General features: G+C 42.7%; 2 protein-coding genes across 2 annotated transcripts; one reads left to right on the forward strand and one right to left on the reverse strand.

The window, feature by feature from the left end:
- Positions 1-446: 446 nt before the first annotated feature.
- tdrd9 (tudor domain containing 9) lies at positions 447-18,379 on the reverse strand. The gene is made up of 35 exons (XM_041060934.1): positions 18,252-18,379; positions 13,432-13,514; positions 13,243-13,310; positions 12,525-12,746; positions 11,273-11,395; positions 10,842-10,922; positions 10,598-10,762; positions 10,401-10,504; positions 10,178-10,297; positions 9,899-9,983; positions 9,763-9,820; positions 9,558-9,662; positions 9,373-9,470; positions 9,134-9,265; positions 8,546-8,708; positions 8,336-8,399; positions 7,759-7,822; positions 7,606-7,650; positions 7,246-7,299; positions 6,627-6,743; positions 6,354-6,461; positions 6,134-6,234; positions 5,821-5,988; positions 4,804-4,915; positions 4,447-4,662; positions 3,905-3,994; positions 3,541-3,798; positions 3,183-3,350; positions 2,692-2,762; positions 2,510-2,619; positions 1,857-1,953; positions 1,621-1,756; positions 983-1,101; positions 813-885; positions 447-677 (listed from the first exon to the last, which is right to left on the reverse strand). Exons 1-35 carry the CDS (start codon positions 18,377-18,379, stop codon positions 579-581), a joined length of 4,005 nt encoding a protein of 1,334 aa, XP_040916868.1. The 3' UTR covers positions 447-578.
- On the forward strand, positions 15,623-17,154 carry rd3l (RD3 like). The gene is made up of 2 exons (XM_041060936.1): positions 15,623-15,936; positions 16,588-17,154. The coding sequence occupies exons 1-2, from the start codon at positions 15,623-15,625 to the stop codon at positions 16,949-16,951; spliced, it is 678 nt and encodes a 225-aa protein (XP_040916870.1). The 3' UTR covers positions 16,952-17,154.
- Positions 18,380-18,624: the final 245 nt, after the last annotated feature.

Below are 18,624 nucleotides of genomic sequence, written 5' to 3' on the forward strand. Positions count from 1 at the left end.
AAGATCACATCCATAAGACGGCGTGAGGTTGGTGAAGATGAATCTGTGTATGACACCACAGCTAAGTTTAAGGTGATAACACTTTGGATGGGAGACTTGGAAAGAGCTATAAATACAGGCCAGTGAATTCTGGCAGACACACCTCTAGTTGTAGGAGTTAAGATTGTGTGTGTGTGCGTGCTGTAGTGACAAATTTAACTTGACTCTTAGGTCACAGTGAGCCTATGTTTGAATGAACACTGACTGACAAGCCACATCTGTTGCAAACAACTATTTTTAATGGCCCACTGCTGAAACAAAGTCAGAATAAGCTATACAGGGCAAATATGTATATTTCTTATGAACTGTCACCTGTTTAAACAGGGGGAAAGTACTTCAGCACTAACTGCAAACAACAAAGACAGGACTGAGGATTTTTCTCTGCTGCTGAAAGCCACTGTTCTATCGGAACATAAAAAAACCATAAAACTTATATAACTTATATAATAACTAAAATAACTGAATTAAACTTCCTGGCAACTGCTAGTATTACTACACTGGAATCAGTTCAGCATAAATGCAAGGATCACAGTGCCTTTTTAAGTGTTGAGGAGAATGACAGGATGTGGCTGAAAGAGAACATTTCTCATCTTTCCACCTCCAGGCTCCACGATATCCATCTTCAGGGAGGGATCCGCCTGCAGGACCAGTACACAAACTTTAAACCACAAAGAACTAAAATGTGTTTAAAACGACACAACTCATGTGAGTTAAGAGCCGATGGTCAAATGTAAAGTCGTAGAAATGGATGAAGGAGCACCAGTGTAACATACCTGGTTCCATTTCTCCAGATTCTCGTAGCACACCTGAGTGACAGCTTCCCTTGGGGGTGACTTGGTGAACAGTCTACATTGCACAATATATACATAGAGTAATACATGCACACACACACTTTATATAATTGATTTATTTCTGTAGGGGTGTGTGTGTGTGTGTGTGAGACCTAATGAGGCGATCCCGACAGTCCTCCTGCAGGTGGCGGATCCTGTCGAGCCCCAGATGCACAGTGCCACTGGGCCCGTCACACACCAGATGGTTTATGGCCAGTCGTAAAGCATTTATCTGAAAAAAGAAAGAAAACACAGAACTAACCCATCAATACACAAAAGACAACGGTACATCATGTGGTAGCGTCACTGAAGTATTGTAATAACAGACACAAGACCCAGTGCTGTAGATCATTAGCACACAAGTGCCATGTACAACATGTTCTTGAGTTTATCACAGATATTTTCACCCAGATTTATTTATGATATATTTTTAGCTGTTGAGATACTGAGACAAAAAAAAAAACAGTGAGAAATTTTATTTAGATTCTGTGATGAAATTTGTCCTCTCTTCCTGTTCATGCATTCAGTAACACTTTGGAGAAACACCTTTTCCTCCATATACATTTCAGGGACTACTGACATGCAAGGAAGCGCAAACCAGCTGAATGTGAGGTGGAAAAAAGTTGAAAATCACCTGTCAGACAGTAAGATAAAGCAAATGAGTGACACGGATCCGAGGGAACTAATGTGTGTTCCTGCCCTCTGTCAGGCACAACACATCTGTCTCTCTGCCTCTGGTGACAGCTGTTACCTCAGTGATGTCCTCAACATCAAACTTGACGTCAAAGGCGAGTTCAATGTCGTGCTCAGGTAGGATGCCCTGTGTTTCACTGCTCCAACCCAGCCCACAGAGGGCACCGGTGTAGCAGGTCCTCTCCTCATTAGTGCTAAAAAAAACAAACCCATATATATATATACATATAAAAACACAGCTTTTTGATTGCGTCATGTTTAAGGTGTACAGTGGTAAGCCTGTGTCTAACGAACCGCAACTCCATGACTGGGGTGAAGAGCATTGTAATGAGCGCAGGAAGTCCGGGAATGTCGGGCATTAGTGAGGTATCCTTCAGGAGAATGTGTGTACCTGCAACACAAACACACACTTAAAGCCACAATAACTGATTTTGACATTTGGAAGAAGAAGAAGACAACAAGCTGAAAAACAGGCTTATTCCGGCCTTTATAAAGTTGACCTGATACATGTGTGCTTTTCAAATTCAGCAGCTGGAAGCTACATTAGCAGTCATTTTGAGTTGTGTTTCTGGCCACCTGACAAATGTTAAGTCCACTACTCAAACCGAATCCTCAGAAAAAAAAAAAAAAAACATATCTGGATCCTCAGCCTATTCACCACAGAGCTGCTAACTTTGCCTGTTTGTCGTCTGGTGCTGGACAGGTGGTGTACAGTGGGTTTATCACAGCTGTTCTGCTGAACACAGCTTCCTGCTGCTGGAAAGCTCTGCAGAGGTGAGGGGGGGGCTGCAAAGCTGGCTGACATCTCTGTGTATCTGTGTACATGTCACGTCTAGTAACCCCTTTCCCATCATATGATCCATTGTTCACATTAAAATGCTGATGAGTTGTGTTTTAAGCTGCAAAATAGTGAGTTCATATCTAAGACAGGATTTCGTATGTGGTACCTGTGGAGCTGACTGACACAGTCCTGGCCACCAGCATCCTCTCATGTTTGTAGTGAGGGTTTTCATTCAGGGCCAGGGAGTTGATGCTGCTCCTCTCCACACACACTGTCCTGGAGGAGGACACAGTCATGAGCAGTGAAATCCTGCAAGTTTAATTTGGTCTTGGTGCACGTAGTGCTTACTTGTAGTAGGTCTTGCGGCTCAAACTCTGGAAGTTGATCTTGTGAGGACTGCTTGGCCCATGCAGACGCACCTATGGTGTCAGAGAGAAGGCAGCAGTCAGACATCACCTGATGCATGTATTCATGCATCCATTGGTTATTGCGATTCAGAGCTGTGGTCACCCTGTCATTGTTCTGTCAGACAGAATGGGTGTGGCACTGAGTCGACAGCAACACATGTACTGAGCCGCTGTAATGGCTCCATCTCCTGGACAAAAGCATCATCCAACCAATACCAAAATATACACATCTCAAACACACAAACCCATTTTGATACAAAAGCTGTGTTTAACTGACTGTATATTTTACAAATGTTTTTAATCCCTGCCCCTGCCTTTAGATTGGTAAAGTTCTCTATGACACTGTTTTTGAAAAGTGCTATGCAATCAATTGTTTGCATAGCAGAATATTTTCATAATATGAAAATATTATGTAAATGCAGTGCATCTTGCCTTAGTCTTTGATAAGGACTGGCTGTTTTTGGAAAAATGAGCCAGCAGGTTATCAATGAGGTCTTTCTCCTCTTTCTTGCGATCATGCCAGGAGCTGCTGGCAGCGTTGGGGACATATGTACCTGTTTCCATGTCCCTGTACAGGGACATCAGTCCCTCGTGGTTTTGCTGAAAGAGAACACAAAGATCAGACATCTGGACAGGGCTGAGATATTTTTCCTTAAAAACAAATTCTGCTTTCAGACATTTCAGATGAGCTATCACTTTAAGTAGAGCGTGTTTCTTTTTTTTCTCTTATACTCCACAATGCCCAACACATTATATGTAGGCCACCTAGAGCTCCCAAATGTTTTGTCACCTTGGAATCAAAACTCTCTTCGGCCCTCGTAGCATGTCCTTCCTCCACCAAGATGTCCACCACGCTGGTGTTTGTTGTCTCTGTGTTGATCAGCAGCTCGACGCGCATTACGTTGTGGAGGATGGAGTACAGCGACACAATGAGTGACTTGCTCTTCACCAACGTGATGAAGCAGTTGCGGGCTCGGCTGCTCCACTGGTTCCCCAGGATGATGGACTGGGCTGAAGGACGCATTTCAATAACTTGGAACTCCTGAGCCTGAGACCACGAGCAGAGTGTTTAAGTATTTGTTTAAGGTTTTTAAGCAGTGGAACGGGGTTAGTGTGTCTTTACAGAAAAATCGTGCTACTCATAGTAATGCTACCTGGAAAGGGTGAGACAGGAGGTCAGAAGGGAGCTCTCTGAGGCTGCTGCAGGCAACAACCTCTGTGTTGCCAAAGTCCACGAAGAACACCTAGAGAACGACAGGAATCATGCTGTTCTCCAGTACATCAGGTGATATGAACAGCTGCTATCACACACTCCTGTTATGATTTCCCTCTGTTTTGTTTTTCATGTCAGGGGTTGACATTCAGGTTCAGTTTTCAGAGTTACAAGACTGAAGACCTGGAGGCCACTACCCCTTTGGTCTGTATATGTATTTTGATGTAAATCCCTTTAGTTCATGAGATGTTTTTACAATACAAAAATGCTGAGTTGTCTGTATAAATACAAAATACACACACTTAACTTGACCACTACCAGTTCTGGCAAGTGACGCTATAATTTTAGCAGACTTGTACTTATATTTTTCTTTTCTTTGTGTTTTTTTTCACTAACTCCACGTCTTTAGCAGAGATTTCTTTTCCTGGCACCTTGTCTTACTACATCTTGACAATAGAACTGCAGTGTGTGAGAAATATTCACCTCCACTGTATTGCCACGTATGTGCAGGATCTTGGCACGGTAGTACTGGCTCTGCTCATTGGTCTCAGAGTAAGGAGCCAGACACAGCAGGTTGGGGTAGAGTGACACAGCTACAGGATGCAGTGTACGCATGTTAATGTCAGCGGTCAGGTGGCGCTGCTTCTCCAAGCTGGCTTCATCCGCCTGGAAACCCCAGAAGTGTCCCACCTCCACCACCTACAGCAGAAAGTTAAGAGAGGACACATGTATTAAAGATTCAGACATTTAGTCAAAAACCCAGCAGATGGCTTTCAGGGTGTTTTTCCACTGTCTCTCTTTTGAAATTAGTCACACCAAAGTGAAAAGCAGAGGACCGACCTCTGTGATGTTGACCACAAACAAGCGTTTGGGGGGTAGCTTGTCTGGGTCAATGGTGCTGCTCACCACTCCCACTGGGCAGACAGACTGGCTCTGGAAGTCTGCATTCACTCTGCACAGAAATGGCACACAGAGGACTGGACTTTAACATGATGTGCACATTCATTTTCACTCTGCTCACACTGTGAACGAGGTGTCAAACTGTTTATTGCTGCTTTGACGATGAGTGTCACAACATCACATTACTTTAATGAGTTAACAGAGCTGTCCGGCAAGTGTTCACGGGGGAAGGCTAAATCAAAAGTTAACTTACAAACATACAAGTTTTTCAGTGTTTACTACTGACCACAACAACTGATGCAATGCTTTTTCCAAGTACCATGGTACATGCTTGTCAGTATGTGGACCTGAATCCAGTTCCTTGTTCGAGTAGAGCATTAAACATGCCAACATTTTTAGTTAGGTGGACATATCACTGTTAAAGAGAAAGTAATAAAGGAGAATAGTCTGTGAGCTGCATTTTTCTTGGATATCTCGTAATATGCTGTGCAGACCCCCTCCCCTCCCCTCCCCCAATCTCCCACCTCCCAGAGGGAGGTAGGAAGAAGCTGGTGCTGTGTCTGCCTAAAACCTGCCCTCTCTGAGTCAAAGTGATTGCTGTGGAAAGTCATGCAGAGTGCTAGGATGTCAGATTACATTAAGGCTCAGTGCAGGGGCACTGACCAATGCAGCCTGTAGTGCTGGGGCTCCACTTTCCAAAAAGACGGTCTCAGCCCTCAAAAGACACACACAGCCAAGCCTTTGTGCTCATATGAATTTTTTTTTTTTCCCCTCTGTGATCACGTTAATAATTTTTCAAATTAATACTGCAACAGATTTCACTCGCTCAGATAGGGAGAGAAGTGAGGTTCAATATAGGTTTATAATTAGGATTAAGATTTTTCGGTCTAATCAAGATTTTTCCTGACAGTGACACTAGAGTAAAATCCACGGTGACCAAAAACATTAGAGCCGTACCGTGAATATTTCATGTGAGCTATGTTTCTTTTCCCAGCACATTTTTCTATTTCTTCAATGGGGTAAACAGACAGCTCCATGGGAGACCTCTGCTGGGCCAGAAGGAGGGCAAGGAACACCTCAGGCAGCACCGAGTCTTGAGATGTCCTGTAGAACTCCACGTACGCTCTGAGTGTGAGAACACACACACACAGAGTAAGATAATAATGAGTGTGCAATTTTAGGTTCTTGATTTTTTTTTTTTAAAAAAAGGATAATACAGAAAAAGTTCTGAGGTTTTGAAGTTTTTTTTGTCAAATTTGCCTACATTTACCTGGAGCTCTCAAAGGAAATGTATTTGACCTGTCCACAGAGGCGGAACAGAGACTGCAGCTGCTTGTAGTACAGGAAACTGTACGGAGGGAGGTTCCTCACCTGGACACAAGACATCGTCAGATGTTACAATTACAAGATCCCTATTTTCTATGTATTTCTGTTGATTGATACTAAAGTTCTGCTTATCAGTTCCTGGCTGCCAACACTAAGGGTTATACCATCACTGCTGTTCTGGGGTTGAAGCCACTTAATTCTCTGGAGGCCAAGTCTTCATCTATTTCCCCCTGTATGAAGTAGCTGGGGTAGCAGGCACCAGCAATGACCATCTACGACAGAGACAGGTGCAGTCTCAAACAAACGGACATTTAGGTGTGTGATTACACAACTGAATAGTTACTCACTCCAATGAGGTGTACACTGTACGACTACACTTAGACCTGGGAAATCATTTACGTTATGTACAGCCCATCCTGTCCAGCACTGGCTCTCACCTGAAGAATGAACTTCTGCCTGTGTGTGCTGGTGTAGTCTGATGGTTCATTATTCTCCTGCACATGCATATTGAACTGGGCCACACGCTTCTTCAGGTCCTCATACAGCTCTGCAACCTGGACAGTGTGTTGAAGAGGAGGTCTGGACCACAAAATCTTTCGAACAGCTTAATTTCAAACGATTAGCTCATTAAGACGGGATGATGATATTTTTACGGATACATAAGAAAACAGTCAACTGTGCACCAACAGGCTAGGATCAACTTTTCTAAAATCAGTCATGAAACTTGAATAACAACTTTAAAATAAGTTACTGTTTTTAAAATCCATCCTTGCCAATAAAGGCTCACAGATAATTATATGAAAGTTTCAGGTTGGCTGTACAATTGCTACTGAAAAACAACAGCTTTATAGAAATGACATATTTACAACAGACTGTCATTAACTCAATGTAGGGAAGCTGCAATCTTGGTAACACATGACTACAAAACTGCAGGAATAACATTCATTCAGGAATAACGTGTTGCTAAGTGCTAGACTAGACTGGGCGAAGAAAAAGTCATCCTGTAAAGTGTCTCCATGAACTTGTGTGACCCAGCTCTCTGCTTCGTCTCTGTACCTCCCTGATCCTCTTGATCTGAATGAAGTTCTCTTTTCCCCAGTCCAGCTCGTCCTAAGAGGAAAAAGCAGCAAAGGCAAAGAAACATCACGCTCATCGCATCTACTTTTCCTTGGCAACTGCTCTGTGCGCTATAGTGCTGTGCTTTATGTTCACACAGTACTATGCCGATTCATTAACAATGGCAATCACAAAAATGATTTAAGATGACTAACTGTGGAGTATCAAAGGGATGGCTCCGCACGACACAAGTAAAACATTCTTCTTTTCAAGCTATAAAAAATCAAATCAGAGTATTTTTATGTTTTGTTTTGTTTTTTTACTCTGTTTGAGCTCATGTTTGGTAGTTGTTTTGTTCACCTTTGGGTGTCTCAGCTGACCTCTCTTTTTGGATGACTGCCATGCCTAACAGTGAGACAATAGGGAAGGGTTTTGAAAACAACAGCCATTAGGCAAATATGTAAATCCATTGAACACGACAACTTGGTACTGACTAGGCATCAAACACATTACCTTGTAGGCATTGACAAAAGCTATGGAGTCACTTGGTGTGCCACGGGCAAAGGCCAACTTGCTCCTGGAATGACAAATACTGTTGAGTGCACATGGAAAACAGATGAAATGCACAGAACCAGTCTCTGGTCTGAAAGTAGCCTGATGAAAACATGTTGCAGTTTGCAGCATGGACCTTCTAGGCGTCTACATGGCCACTGCAAGAAAAACGGTTTGTTTTCTGTTTTAGCAAAACAGAACTTTCTAAGGGACACAAGGACTTAAAGAGAACCCTAAATGGGCAGCCGGACATGGTATGACAGAGACCTTTTAATGACCACACACTTTCATTTATTTATTTACTTATTTTATATATCATTTTGTACGCCCACAAGGGAGGGCATCCTGTTTGGACTGTGAGCATCTGTTTTCTACTACAAGGCATCTCATTAGCCACAGAACATTGTGATGGGACTAAAGATATAAAAGTGAGTCAACAGTCAATAGAGGGGTCTGGACTCCAACATCCTGTGCCACTTTGTTGACACACAAAAACTATATCTATACTGACAGCCTGCAGCTACTGGATGTGACTCACCTGTGGCCAGCAAGCTGCTGCATGGACGGTATGGCAAAGAAACTCTTCAGAGAGTGCGCTGCAGCTGAGGATGTAACAAAGACACTCTCACAAAAACATGTTTCATGCACACACACAACAGATTTGTTGACTAATCTATGTCTACATGAGTGTATACAAGTACATATGGGATAACTGAGGCCAGTTCCAGATGTACAGTAACAGACTGACCAATGATGAGGCACTCGTCCAGGCAGCCAAAGACGTGGCCCAGGACAATCAACTTGCCCAGGTACGGGTCCACCGGCAAGTGGGCCAGCACTCGACCCAGAAATGTTAGCTCGGCATCCTCATTTTGATAACTGCCATCACTTTTCACAGACAGTGCACCCATCTGCAAAATAAAACACCCAACTAGGGTCAAGACTACAGGCTTTATTTATACCACTAAACAAATCTTAAACCTTACCATACCTGAATATTTAACAATTTAGACAAAACTTATGAGACTTATAAGGCTGTAAGACAAATATATATACAAACTATATTGGTGAAATGTTTTTTAGTTTATCAGTGACAGAAACAAAACAAGACTGCACTACATTACTCTCACCTAACAGACCTGACAGTCCTAACACTGGCTGACGCAAAGCTCCTGTGAGAGAACTTCAGGTCTAATATGCTGTGACAGAGCTGAGTGGTCAGCTGCCCGCCTGAATACATAACAGTCATCATTACAGCCACAAATTCATACATACTTGACTAGACATTAATGACTCTCTGAGGGAAGAATCATCAATCTGCCATCTTTTTACTGACCTCTTTGAGTTGGAGCACGGTTCTCACTATGTCGCCAAGGCTGGGAGGTGAGAGGGCTGTTGAGAGGAGGGAGCGGGGATCTCCCATGTCCAGCAGCTTCACCTTCAGCATGATGGTGGCCAATGGGGCAAGCTGAGAGGAAAGCAAATAGGATGGCACAGACAGAGACATGATCAAATCTGCAAAAAAAAACCAAAAAAACAAAAACTAATTTCTGGTTTTTGAACTTGTTCACTTACCAGCATCTCAGGGATCATGTAGTCTGGGATTCCATTCTTCCAGAACTCTTTGGTGACAAGACGGTAACAGTAGCCCTTTGACACTCGTCCTGCCCGACCTGACAGAGAGAGAGGAAATAAGAGAGAGCGGCAAGGAATGAAGAGACATACCTTGCAGTTAAAGTTCTGGGCTGTAGTTGCTATACCCCTCCGCTGGTTGCAGTTGGTTTTGGATGCCCAGGTGAGACACAAAGACTGATAATTGGTATCTTGGTCACAGACCAAATGACGGGTCAGGCAGAAGTCAATCACTGAGATGACAAAAAAAAGAACCAATACCAATTAAAAATTAAAAAAAAAAAGAGTCATCATCCTACCATTCATTAAGGTAAAAGGGAAAAAAACGACCACCATATTTGACATCCGGAACAGTCACCGAACTCTCTGCAATGTTGGTGGAAAGAATGACCTGTGAAGATGAAAAGATCTTCAGTACAGCAGGTACTAAGAAAACACGTGAGACAGAATAAAAATAAACTGTTTTCACCTTCCTGTATCCAGGGACAGGGGACAGAAACGCATCATTCTGCTCCTCCAGAGTCACGCTGGAGTGGAGAGGATAAACCTGCAATCTGAAAAACAGAAGTCTATTCTTCGTAACTGTAAATATATAAACAACAGTTTATATTTTTCACAAGTAAAAAGATAATGTAGGTAAACAAGTCCTATGAATTTTACAGAAATTTTAGAGCAATTTAGAGAAAAAGGGCAACAGGTATTAGTCACAGAGAAAGACTGAACACAGAGATAGAACTCAAAAGCTCACTTCTTGTGGACCAGCTTGACCAAAGCCTCCTGCATGTAGCTTATCTCGTATATACCAGGAAGGAAAACCAGTACACTGCCTCTCTCTGACGAAGTCATGCCACCTTTCTCAGCTTTGCTGCTCACACACACACACACACACACACATTTCAACACATGACTGAACAGGGGACAGCAACGTGTCTAGCCTGGCAGTTAAGTATTCTAAGACGCCAAGGCTTCACCTTGTATCTTTGCTCTCCATCTCGTCAAAGCTCTGGATGAGACTGATGGCAAGACTGTACATCTCTGCTGGGATATAAGGGTCATCCTGATGAGGTGACTCAACCTAGTGAAGTAGAATACAAATATGTAGACATAAACTGTTTGGCCTCACAATACAGAGAAGAGCAGCCTCAGCCAAACACTACCATCTCATTACCCTGTATGGAAACAGGTTTTGGAGGTCATCCAGATAAAACTCCTCAATGGCATACGGTGCCCCCTCGACTTCAAACACGTAAGCTGGGTTCATCTTGCCCCGAACTGTGGTGCTGAAGTACTCAGCAAACTGTCTGCAGTTAATGGTGGCTGACATGAGGATGATCTGGGAAAAAAAGAAAATATGAGTGAGAGTTCAACTGACGAGTAGAGACGAGGGAGGTTTACTTTGATCTAGCAATTACCTTCACGTAACGAGAGTTGGAATGTAGGAGTTTTCTCAAAACCAGTAGGAGAAAGTCCATCTCCTCAGTGCGCTCATGAACCTTGGGCAAAGGCAAAGTCATTAAACAGCTCCATTTAGAACCAGCAGTCAAGAATCACTGATTAGAAAATAGGATCAAATAATTAAACCATGCCCTTTCAGGAGAATCAAATGTAGATTACAGCAAAGCAAAATATGACAGACACAATGCAACAGATAATTACAGTAAAATGAAAGGTGATGAACTTGAATTAAACAAGTGCATCCTACTCACAAATGAATTTTATTTTGATTCAATATGCAACATACAAGCTTGTTAAACAGTTTGTGATCTAGCCAAAAAGAACAAACACAAAATTTGAGGAACCAGTTAACAGAGAAATGCACATGTACATTTAAAATGATCTTCACCTCATCTACAAAGATGTGGGAGTACTCTGTGAGGCACTTGGCTGAAACCAGTTTTTGCAGCATCACTCCTGTAGTCATGTAGATTAGTCGGGTGTGCTCTGTAGCCATCCTCTCCAACCCAACCTGAAATACAAATTTCAGAAAAAAAACTGAGTTGAATCCGTAAATCTGTCCAACACAAATCTGTACTACACTCACTAAAGGTTTAGGACTTCTTACTCTTAGGAATTATCTCAAACTCCTGTCGTCTGAGAACATCAGCTCATAGATAATGTTCCTATTAGCACCCTGTCTCCCTGGGGGGGGATGCCCTTCTGCAGTGCCATACCGCCTCTGTTTTGCTTTCCTTACCATGGTCATGAATAATTTGTCTTTTTGATTCACTGAGTTACAACCCAACAACCTTCTGCTATATATTTTTCCAGTAGCAAATCCAGACATGCCTTCCTGCCGTGTAAAACACAAAAATATCATCTCCCATTTGGTTCCCATCAGTGAAGTTTTATTCTACTGCCTCAGAAAGGTGAACAGGAGAGAACAGGACAGTAAACGTCCTCTACAATAGATTTAGGCCTAAACTTTTTTTCCCAGTGTCTTATGTCTGCGGTGCCAACATAACTACTTCTGATTGGTTTTGGAGAAAATACTGGTGAGCTGAGATAAAATCCATTGCCACCCTGTGTCTGACCTCAGGGAAATACTTTTTGGTTTGCTGACTCTACACTGAACCCAAAAGAACTTTCCATTCCCTGACTGCATGACTTTCATAAACCAAGACATGAATACGAAAGGGGAACAAGGAAAGAGCTCTCTCCTTACAGCTAATAGAGATATTCCAGATGAACAAAGGACCAAAATTTAAAATCACCTAAGCAAATAAAGAGCATAATGGTCAGGTTATGCTGCATAAACTGAGCATTATTATCACTTGCTAACATCAACTGTTTATTATTGCTCCCACTTTCAGTGACATCATCCTTAACTCGAGAGGTCTGCACCGAGCGGAGGAGACAACAGTTATTATTAGACACACTGTTTCAGAGCTCTGCACAACACAGCCAGACACCCTGGCAACAACGCACACACAAAAACTCGCTTTTAAGCTGAGGGAGAGATGTAATGAGTGCTTTTTGTGCAATCTTAATCAAGACGAACCACTACAGGTCAATGCTCAGTTAACGAAGAGCAAATACATACATGTATGTATTTGCGCTGCACAATTTTAGTAAATCAATCTAAATGTTAGACCAACCTGATATCCCACCAGACTACCCAGGGTGCACTTGCGCTGTGTGGCAACCCATCGAGCAATACTGATGGCCCCGATTTTGCGTGGCTGGGTGACCACAATGTTGCACGAGGCATTTTTCTCATTGTAGTGGTCCAGAATATACTGTGGCAGCTGGGTGGTCTTGCCACTGCCTGTGGCTCCTCGAATAATCACTACAGAGTTGTTTTCTATGAGGGAAATCAACTGGAAGCAGGCACACACACACACAGACACAAACAGACACATGCACAGTTAACAAAAAAAAGAAAGAAACCCCATTTGTACCATATCACTGAAATAAAAACAAATTTTTTTAAATAAGTTATGAAATTGTAGAGCAGATGGATGTGCTAAGCTGATTTGAAACTAGAAGTCCAGACTTTATAATCTGCATAAAGAAAGTGCAGATTAAATGACAGCATGAGCTCTGAAAATAAAATATATACACACACACACACACACACACCACTTGTAGTCCACTGAATTTGAAGCTAGGTGTTGTCCTGCAGCATCAAGTAAGATTGAGTTCATCTTGCACAAACAGTAAAAGCTTAAAAGTCCCAGTGTCCTGAGGACATAGTGACAATTTCAGTAAAACTCTGAACATGAGCAAAAGAAAAAGAACTACTGGAGGATGAGTGTGCACTTAAAGACCATCATGCTGTATGGTTGAGTGTATGTGGCACATGGACACTTTTACCTCCTGTCTGTTTTTGGTTATGGGCAAGTTGGGGTACTGGTAGCTGGGGAGTGGAGGAGGAGGGGTACCTGAGGATTCAAATTCAGGAGAAATACAGTGTTCAACAGTCTATAGCAAATTCCTGTACACTTAACCATGTATGTAGACATGATTTAAGACAGAAAAAAGCTAACAGAGTTTAAAACTCACTCCGTGCAGGTTCAGGTTTTTGGAACCTTCTTCCATCAGAGTTCACATTCTTCAGGCTGCCCTTATCAGGAATCTCTGATGGTCTGAAAAGGAGCAAAATAAACACTGAAAAATTTTTGAGGCTCTGTTGATCAACCCCAATAAAGTCTAAACCAGTACCGTCTCCAGTAACCTGTTAGGGAGAAAAAGCTGTGATGTCGGGCCACATAAATCATAATGACTTGATATTTAAAAAGCCAATATGTGTAGTAACAGTAAAAATATCAGCCTTTCTGCCCCAGTTTTCCCTTACTTTACAAAGACATTGCATTCAAATCACACACCACACAGCAATCTATTTATGTTCTGCTCATATGGGACAACAAGGTTCCTTCTCTCTCTTCGTATGTGACAGACGTTCCTTCTGCAGTTACTTTAGATAGCAATGAATAGGTTAAGAATATAATGTAACCATTCTTCAGCTTGTTTTATTTCTGAATGCAACTTGTTAGTTGTCATCACCTAAGCTACCTATCTGTTGGGGATAATGCTGGGTACTGCAACACTTCATGCTACACAACACACCAGACAGACCAAGAATAGAGCAATTCTTAGACATGAAGATGTTTTTATAATCATTTCTAAAAACACAAATTCTGCGCTGAGTTTATAATTAAAAGTAAACTTCAAGTGTAAGTTAACAGTGGGTAAAAATACCAGCAGCTCTGCTCACTTCATATCTTAATGCCATGTCTAACTTTGCTCCGAGTCTCTGCCTCCTCTCATCTTTCCCTCTGGTCAGCTCGGCCAGGCCTACAGCGCTGTAGCCTGGAGAGCGTTCCCAGTTGTCTCTGCCTCTCCCTTTCTCTTTGTGAGGGGAGGATTTTATCGCAACAGCAGGCACAAACTCTGACAGTACTAAGAGGAGCTCAAACACAACACACCCACGGCTTGTGCGCACACATGCACTCTCGCCCTCTCCCTTTCTCTCCAATGCACACATTTCGTGCAAGCTACAAAGCAGCTGACCTTACAACAAAGCTGCACACTGCACAGAGGAGAGTGGGGTGAGAGGAGAGGAGAGGAGAGGAGAGGTGACAGCTCTTAGTCAGTTAGCAGTGTGTGGCTAACTCTCCTGGAAAAAGTCTGCATGACAGGAGCAGCGGGGGGGATGATAAGGATAAGACAATAACTACAACACAAAGAGGAAGAAACGCTTGCAAGAGACAAGACATTGGAGGATTGCTGCCGACACACAATTAATGTGCTGCTTTGATGACATTTGACACCATGGGACGTAGTCAACAGCGAGTGAAGGAATGAAGTTTACATGGACTGACAAGAAGCTGGAGACTGTACTCAGTGAAAAGCTCATCTTTGCCCAATTTCTGAATATCTCACAAAAGCATCAGCTGTGCAGTCTTCACTGGTAAGTACAAATCTTTCCTTTCAATTTTCAGCCAGATGTGTGATAACTCCATCCTGCAAATGCAGGAAGACTCGCAGTTGTGTAAGAACTGATTATTTCTGGTGCTTTCGAACAGGAATCAAATCAGACACCAGGAAAGCACTGTTTTGCCACCTTACAATGTGTAAAGTGTTCGATGTGGCTGACCTCTGACCCCGCAGGCTATGTAATCCATCTGAATCCCAGGTGGAAGCTGTGTTGAATCCATCAGCTTGAAAAAAAGACCAAATACACACACCTGGGACATTGTGCTTGACCTAGTGTGACTTGAACTGAAGGCAATCATAGCATTCATCAGGCAGAGACGAGAGGTCAGCTTAGTTGTAGGGTTATCATCCTTCACTGTCGCTGTTAAAGTGTAAATTATAATAGGGCTACACAGTTACGGATAAAATGAGAAACCAAATTTCTTCACTAAGACTTGAGGTTGCGATTGTCTAAAACAATTCTCATCATGGTGTTTCAAGCTGAAAATGTGACCCTCTTTTAGTACAACTGCAAGATTTTTTTTTTCCAAGATTTTTCCAACATTACTCTTCCCATTTTTCTCTCTCATTAGACTTTTTATCTGCCCTTGCACAATCTGTCACATCCCCTAATGTTCTCTTGTCATTTGTAGGTGCCACTTAGAGAAAAATTAGCACTTTGCTTGCAGAATATTCAGATGCTTTAAAATGGCTTCACGATCCAGAGTGACAAAGATTTCTTGCTTTTCAGTTTTCAGAACTGTCTGCAGTTACTGTCATGCCCCTGTTCAACTGGATGAAGTGGTCACATGAGACAAGAGTGCAGACTCAGGATGAAGCGCCACCTCTTAAGACCTCGGGGGTTGTGCCCAGCCGCATGTTGATCAGAGAGCTCCTGTGGCATGTGGAGGAGCGTGAGCAGCTGGCGAGGGAACTGGAGCGAGAGCACAGGCTGGCCCACAGCGCCCTGGGCCTCCGCTGGTTTCAGAAGTACCCCAGATTACGGACCCTCATCCCCACATCAGAGCTACACCAACTGGAGTTCCTGTGTGCCCAGATCCCACCTATCCACGCAGCCACCGTCCTTTCCAGGTGTTTGGTAGTGGCCATGCCATGCTCCAACCTCACATTAGTATGCTGTCAACAGTGGCTAGCTGCTACTGCATCAACACAAGGCCTGACAGCAGGCAAAGCAGAGAAGACCCAAAGGGAAAGGGAGGCAGAGCGAGCTGCCAAGAAAGCCATTATGTGTTACTGTCACAGAGGCAGGCGATATAGGGTGTGAACATGTGAAGGTGAAGGATGCCCTGTAAGGCTGAGAGCAGCCAGACTGCCGGGGTTTCCTCTCATCATCTCTATGTCAGCCATGAAATTAAAAAAAAGGCTGGAGAATTGTTCTGCATGGTTGAGAACTGTGACCTACTTACTTATTTCCCATAAAACTCACCACTAGGTCACTAGAGTGTGCTTACATAACCACATTACCAAAGAATAACATATTTAATAAGATATGTGTTATAATGTTTGTACCATTTCCACAAATCCGGACTGTTGTCCTCGATATGTCATTCTTGAAAGTACAAGAGACTGAACAGCTGGAACAGCAAACAGGTTTAACATTTTAGAATTGGTGAGATATAGAAACACTAAAAACTCCCAGCTAAAATTCTGGGATGCTGACCCTGTGTTGAAAACTCCCTGAAAATTCAACAAGTGTTTCATTAAATGTGCATCTTTCCACAGGTTTCGTGAAGTGCTCGCCACTAACAACATACGGCCCTGGGAGCTAGCATCTGTCTTCAAGCAGGTGCTGAGGGACTTCCTGAGCCAAAAGCAATTTGATGAGGAGGACGACCTCTCAGTGCAGCCAGCACAGCTCCGACCAATGGAGGTTTGGACCAGCCGCTATAAGATGAAACAGGGCTTTGTCACACCTACCGTCCCCAACTGTGGAGACCATCCAAGGGAGGAGATCCCAACAATCTCTGGATATGTGGACCGGGCCATGCGACACTCCAGTTCATTCATAGCCAACAGGGACTGGGACCTTCCTTATTACTATCCAGTTCCTCTCAGACCCAAAGGGGCATACAGCACTACATTGTGAGAGGACAAACTGCTCAAAAGGTCTGTGGTGTTGTGTTTGACAAAAGGGAAAAACAGTCATCACATCCTCAGCATGGAGATGAGATTCAAAAACTTGATTATTTGTATTAGTTTTAGACATTTCAGGGTTTGTGACCAAAATGCAAGAGCTAGTTTTCTGCCTGCCTGCTCTTTATAATCCCATACTTCTGAGTGGTGTTCCATAGTCCTGATTACAAAACCTGTTAGACTTTGCAGGGTTGAGGACGTATTACAAAAGGCATATTGTCAGGTAGTACGAGTGATGTCACATGGACGCAGGATGTGAAAACATGCACAACGTAGACCAATGTGTCACAACCTTTGTGGCTTGTGAGTCTTTAATTGAAGTAATAGGTACCAGTAAGAGCTCATCACAGGCTGAAAATGTTTATGAGTTCTGAGAAGTTCAACCAAAGACTGATATTCATGTCTCACATTGTTTCATCTGAAGTTTTTAGAGCCCTAAAATTATCAAGTAGTTAATAAGGAAAAAAAGAAATGCAAAGATAAAAGTCTGAACAAATAAACATTGTGTGTAATATAATTTTTTTGGTCTTATTTCCTATCGTGTTAATTATCCAGTGACACCTCTGGAGGGTCCCAACCCACAGGTTTACACTGAGAGTTGCTTTGGTAGCCAACCAAGAAAAGTAAGCAAATCCTGATGTTTACTATTTTGAAAATACAGAAAATAACTCACTACATATCACAGATCTGGTCAATGGTCAGTATGTTTGAGGGGAAGAGAGGAAGACTTGTGATCAGAATTAAAAATCCTGGCTACAGCTTTAAAATGCGTTATCATCTGTTACTAGCTCCCTCTGACATGATTAAGTTTTCAGACTAAGGGCAGTATTACAAAAAAAAAAAAAAGAAAAAAAAGAAAGAAACCTTGGCTCGCTTCTCTGTTTGTAATTCAGAAACATTAGCCATTATGATTTTTTTTTTTAATTTTGCGCCACTATAGAGCTAGTGGCAGGCAAATAAAATGATGATCGGCACAGCCACACCGCCGCCATGTTTGTCAATCACCTGCCTCAATTTAGACAGGTGCAGGTAATTTACATACTAAAAAAGTTGGTTAAAACTTTGCATCCACACAAGTTGGCATCCTTAAACATTGTGTGCGCTATTGCTGTTGCATTTTAAGCAATACAACGGTAGCATGATATACTTTTAAACTACTGGCACAGAAGAGGCGAGAAGCAAGATTGCTAGCTAGCTTGAGGTTAGCCAACCTTTAGCTAACTGGCCATAAACCTTGCCTCAGGTTATCTCACCTGGTCTCTTTCGACGCGGGTTCATCGAACTGTCTTTCAACCGCGTCTTCTGTAAGTTTAATGTTAGCAAACGTGGTCCCTGAAGTGAACCAGTCAGAAATCTGTTCCGCGGTGAACACCTTCTCCATCTTGCACGTGTTTAGCGTAAACGCATCCTCCAGTTCAGCGCCTCTCTCTCACCACTTAACTTTAGGTTAAGATTGAGGCGCGAGGCAACCGAAGTGGACGACGTCGCCCCCTGGCGGTTGGAGTAAAACTGCAAACACAACGAAAAAAACAAAACTCCCGTTTAAACAACATGGTTAATCTGTATAGGTGCAAATTCAGTTCATAGTTCTCTAATACTTTGTTGAAAAGGAGCCCTAATAAACTA

The sequence above is a fragment of the Toxotes jaculatrix genome, chromosome 17, assembly GCF_017976425.1.
Source record: "Toxotes jaculatrix isolate fToxJac2 chromosome 17, fToxJac2.pri, whole genome shotgun sequence".
NCBI lineage: Eukaryota > Metazoa > Chordata > Actinopteri > Toxotidae > Toxotes > Toxotes jaculatrix.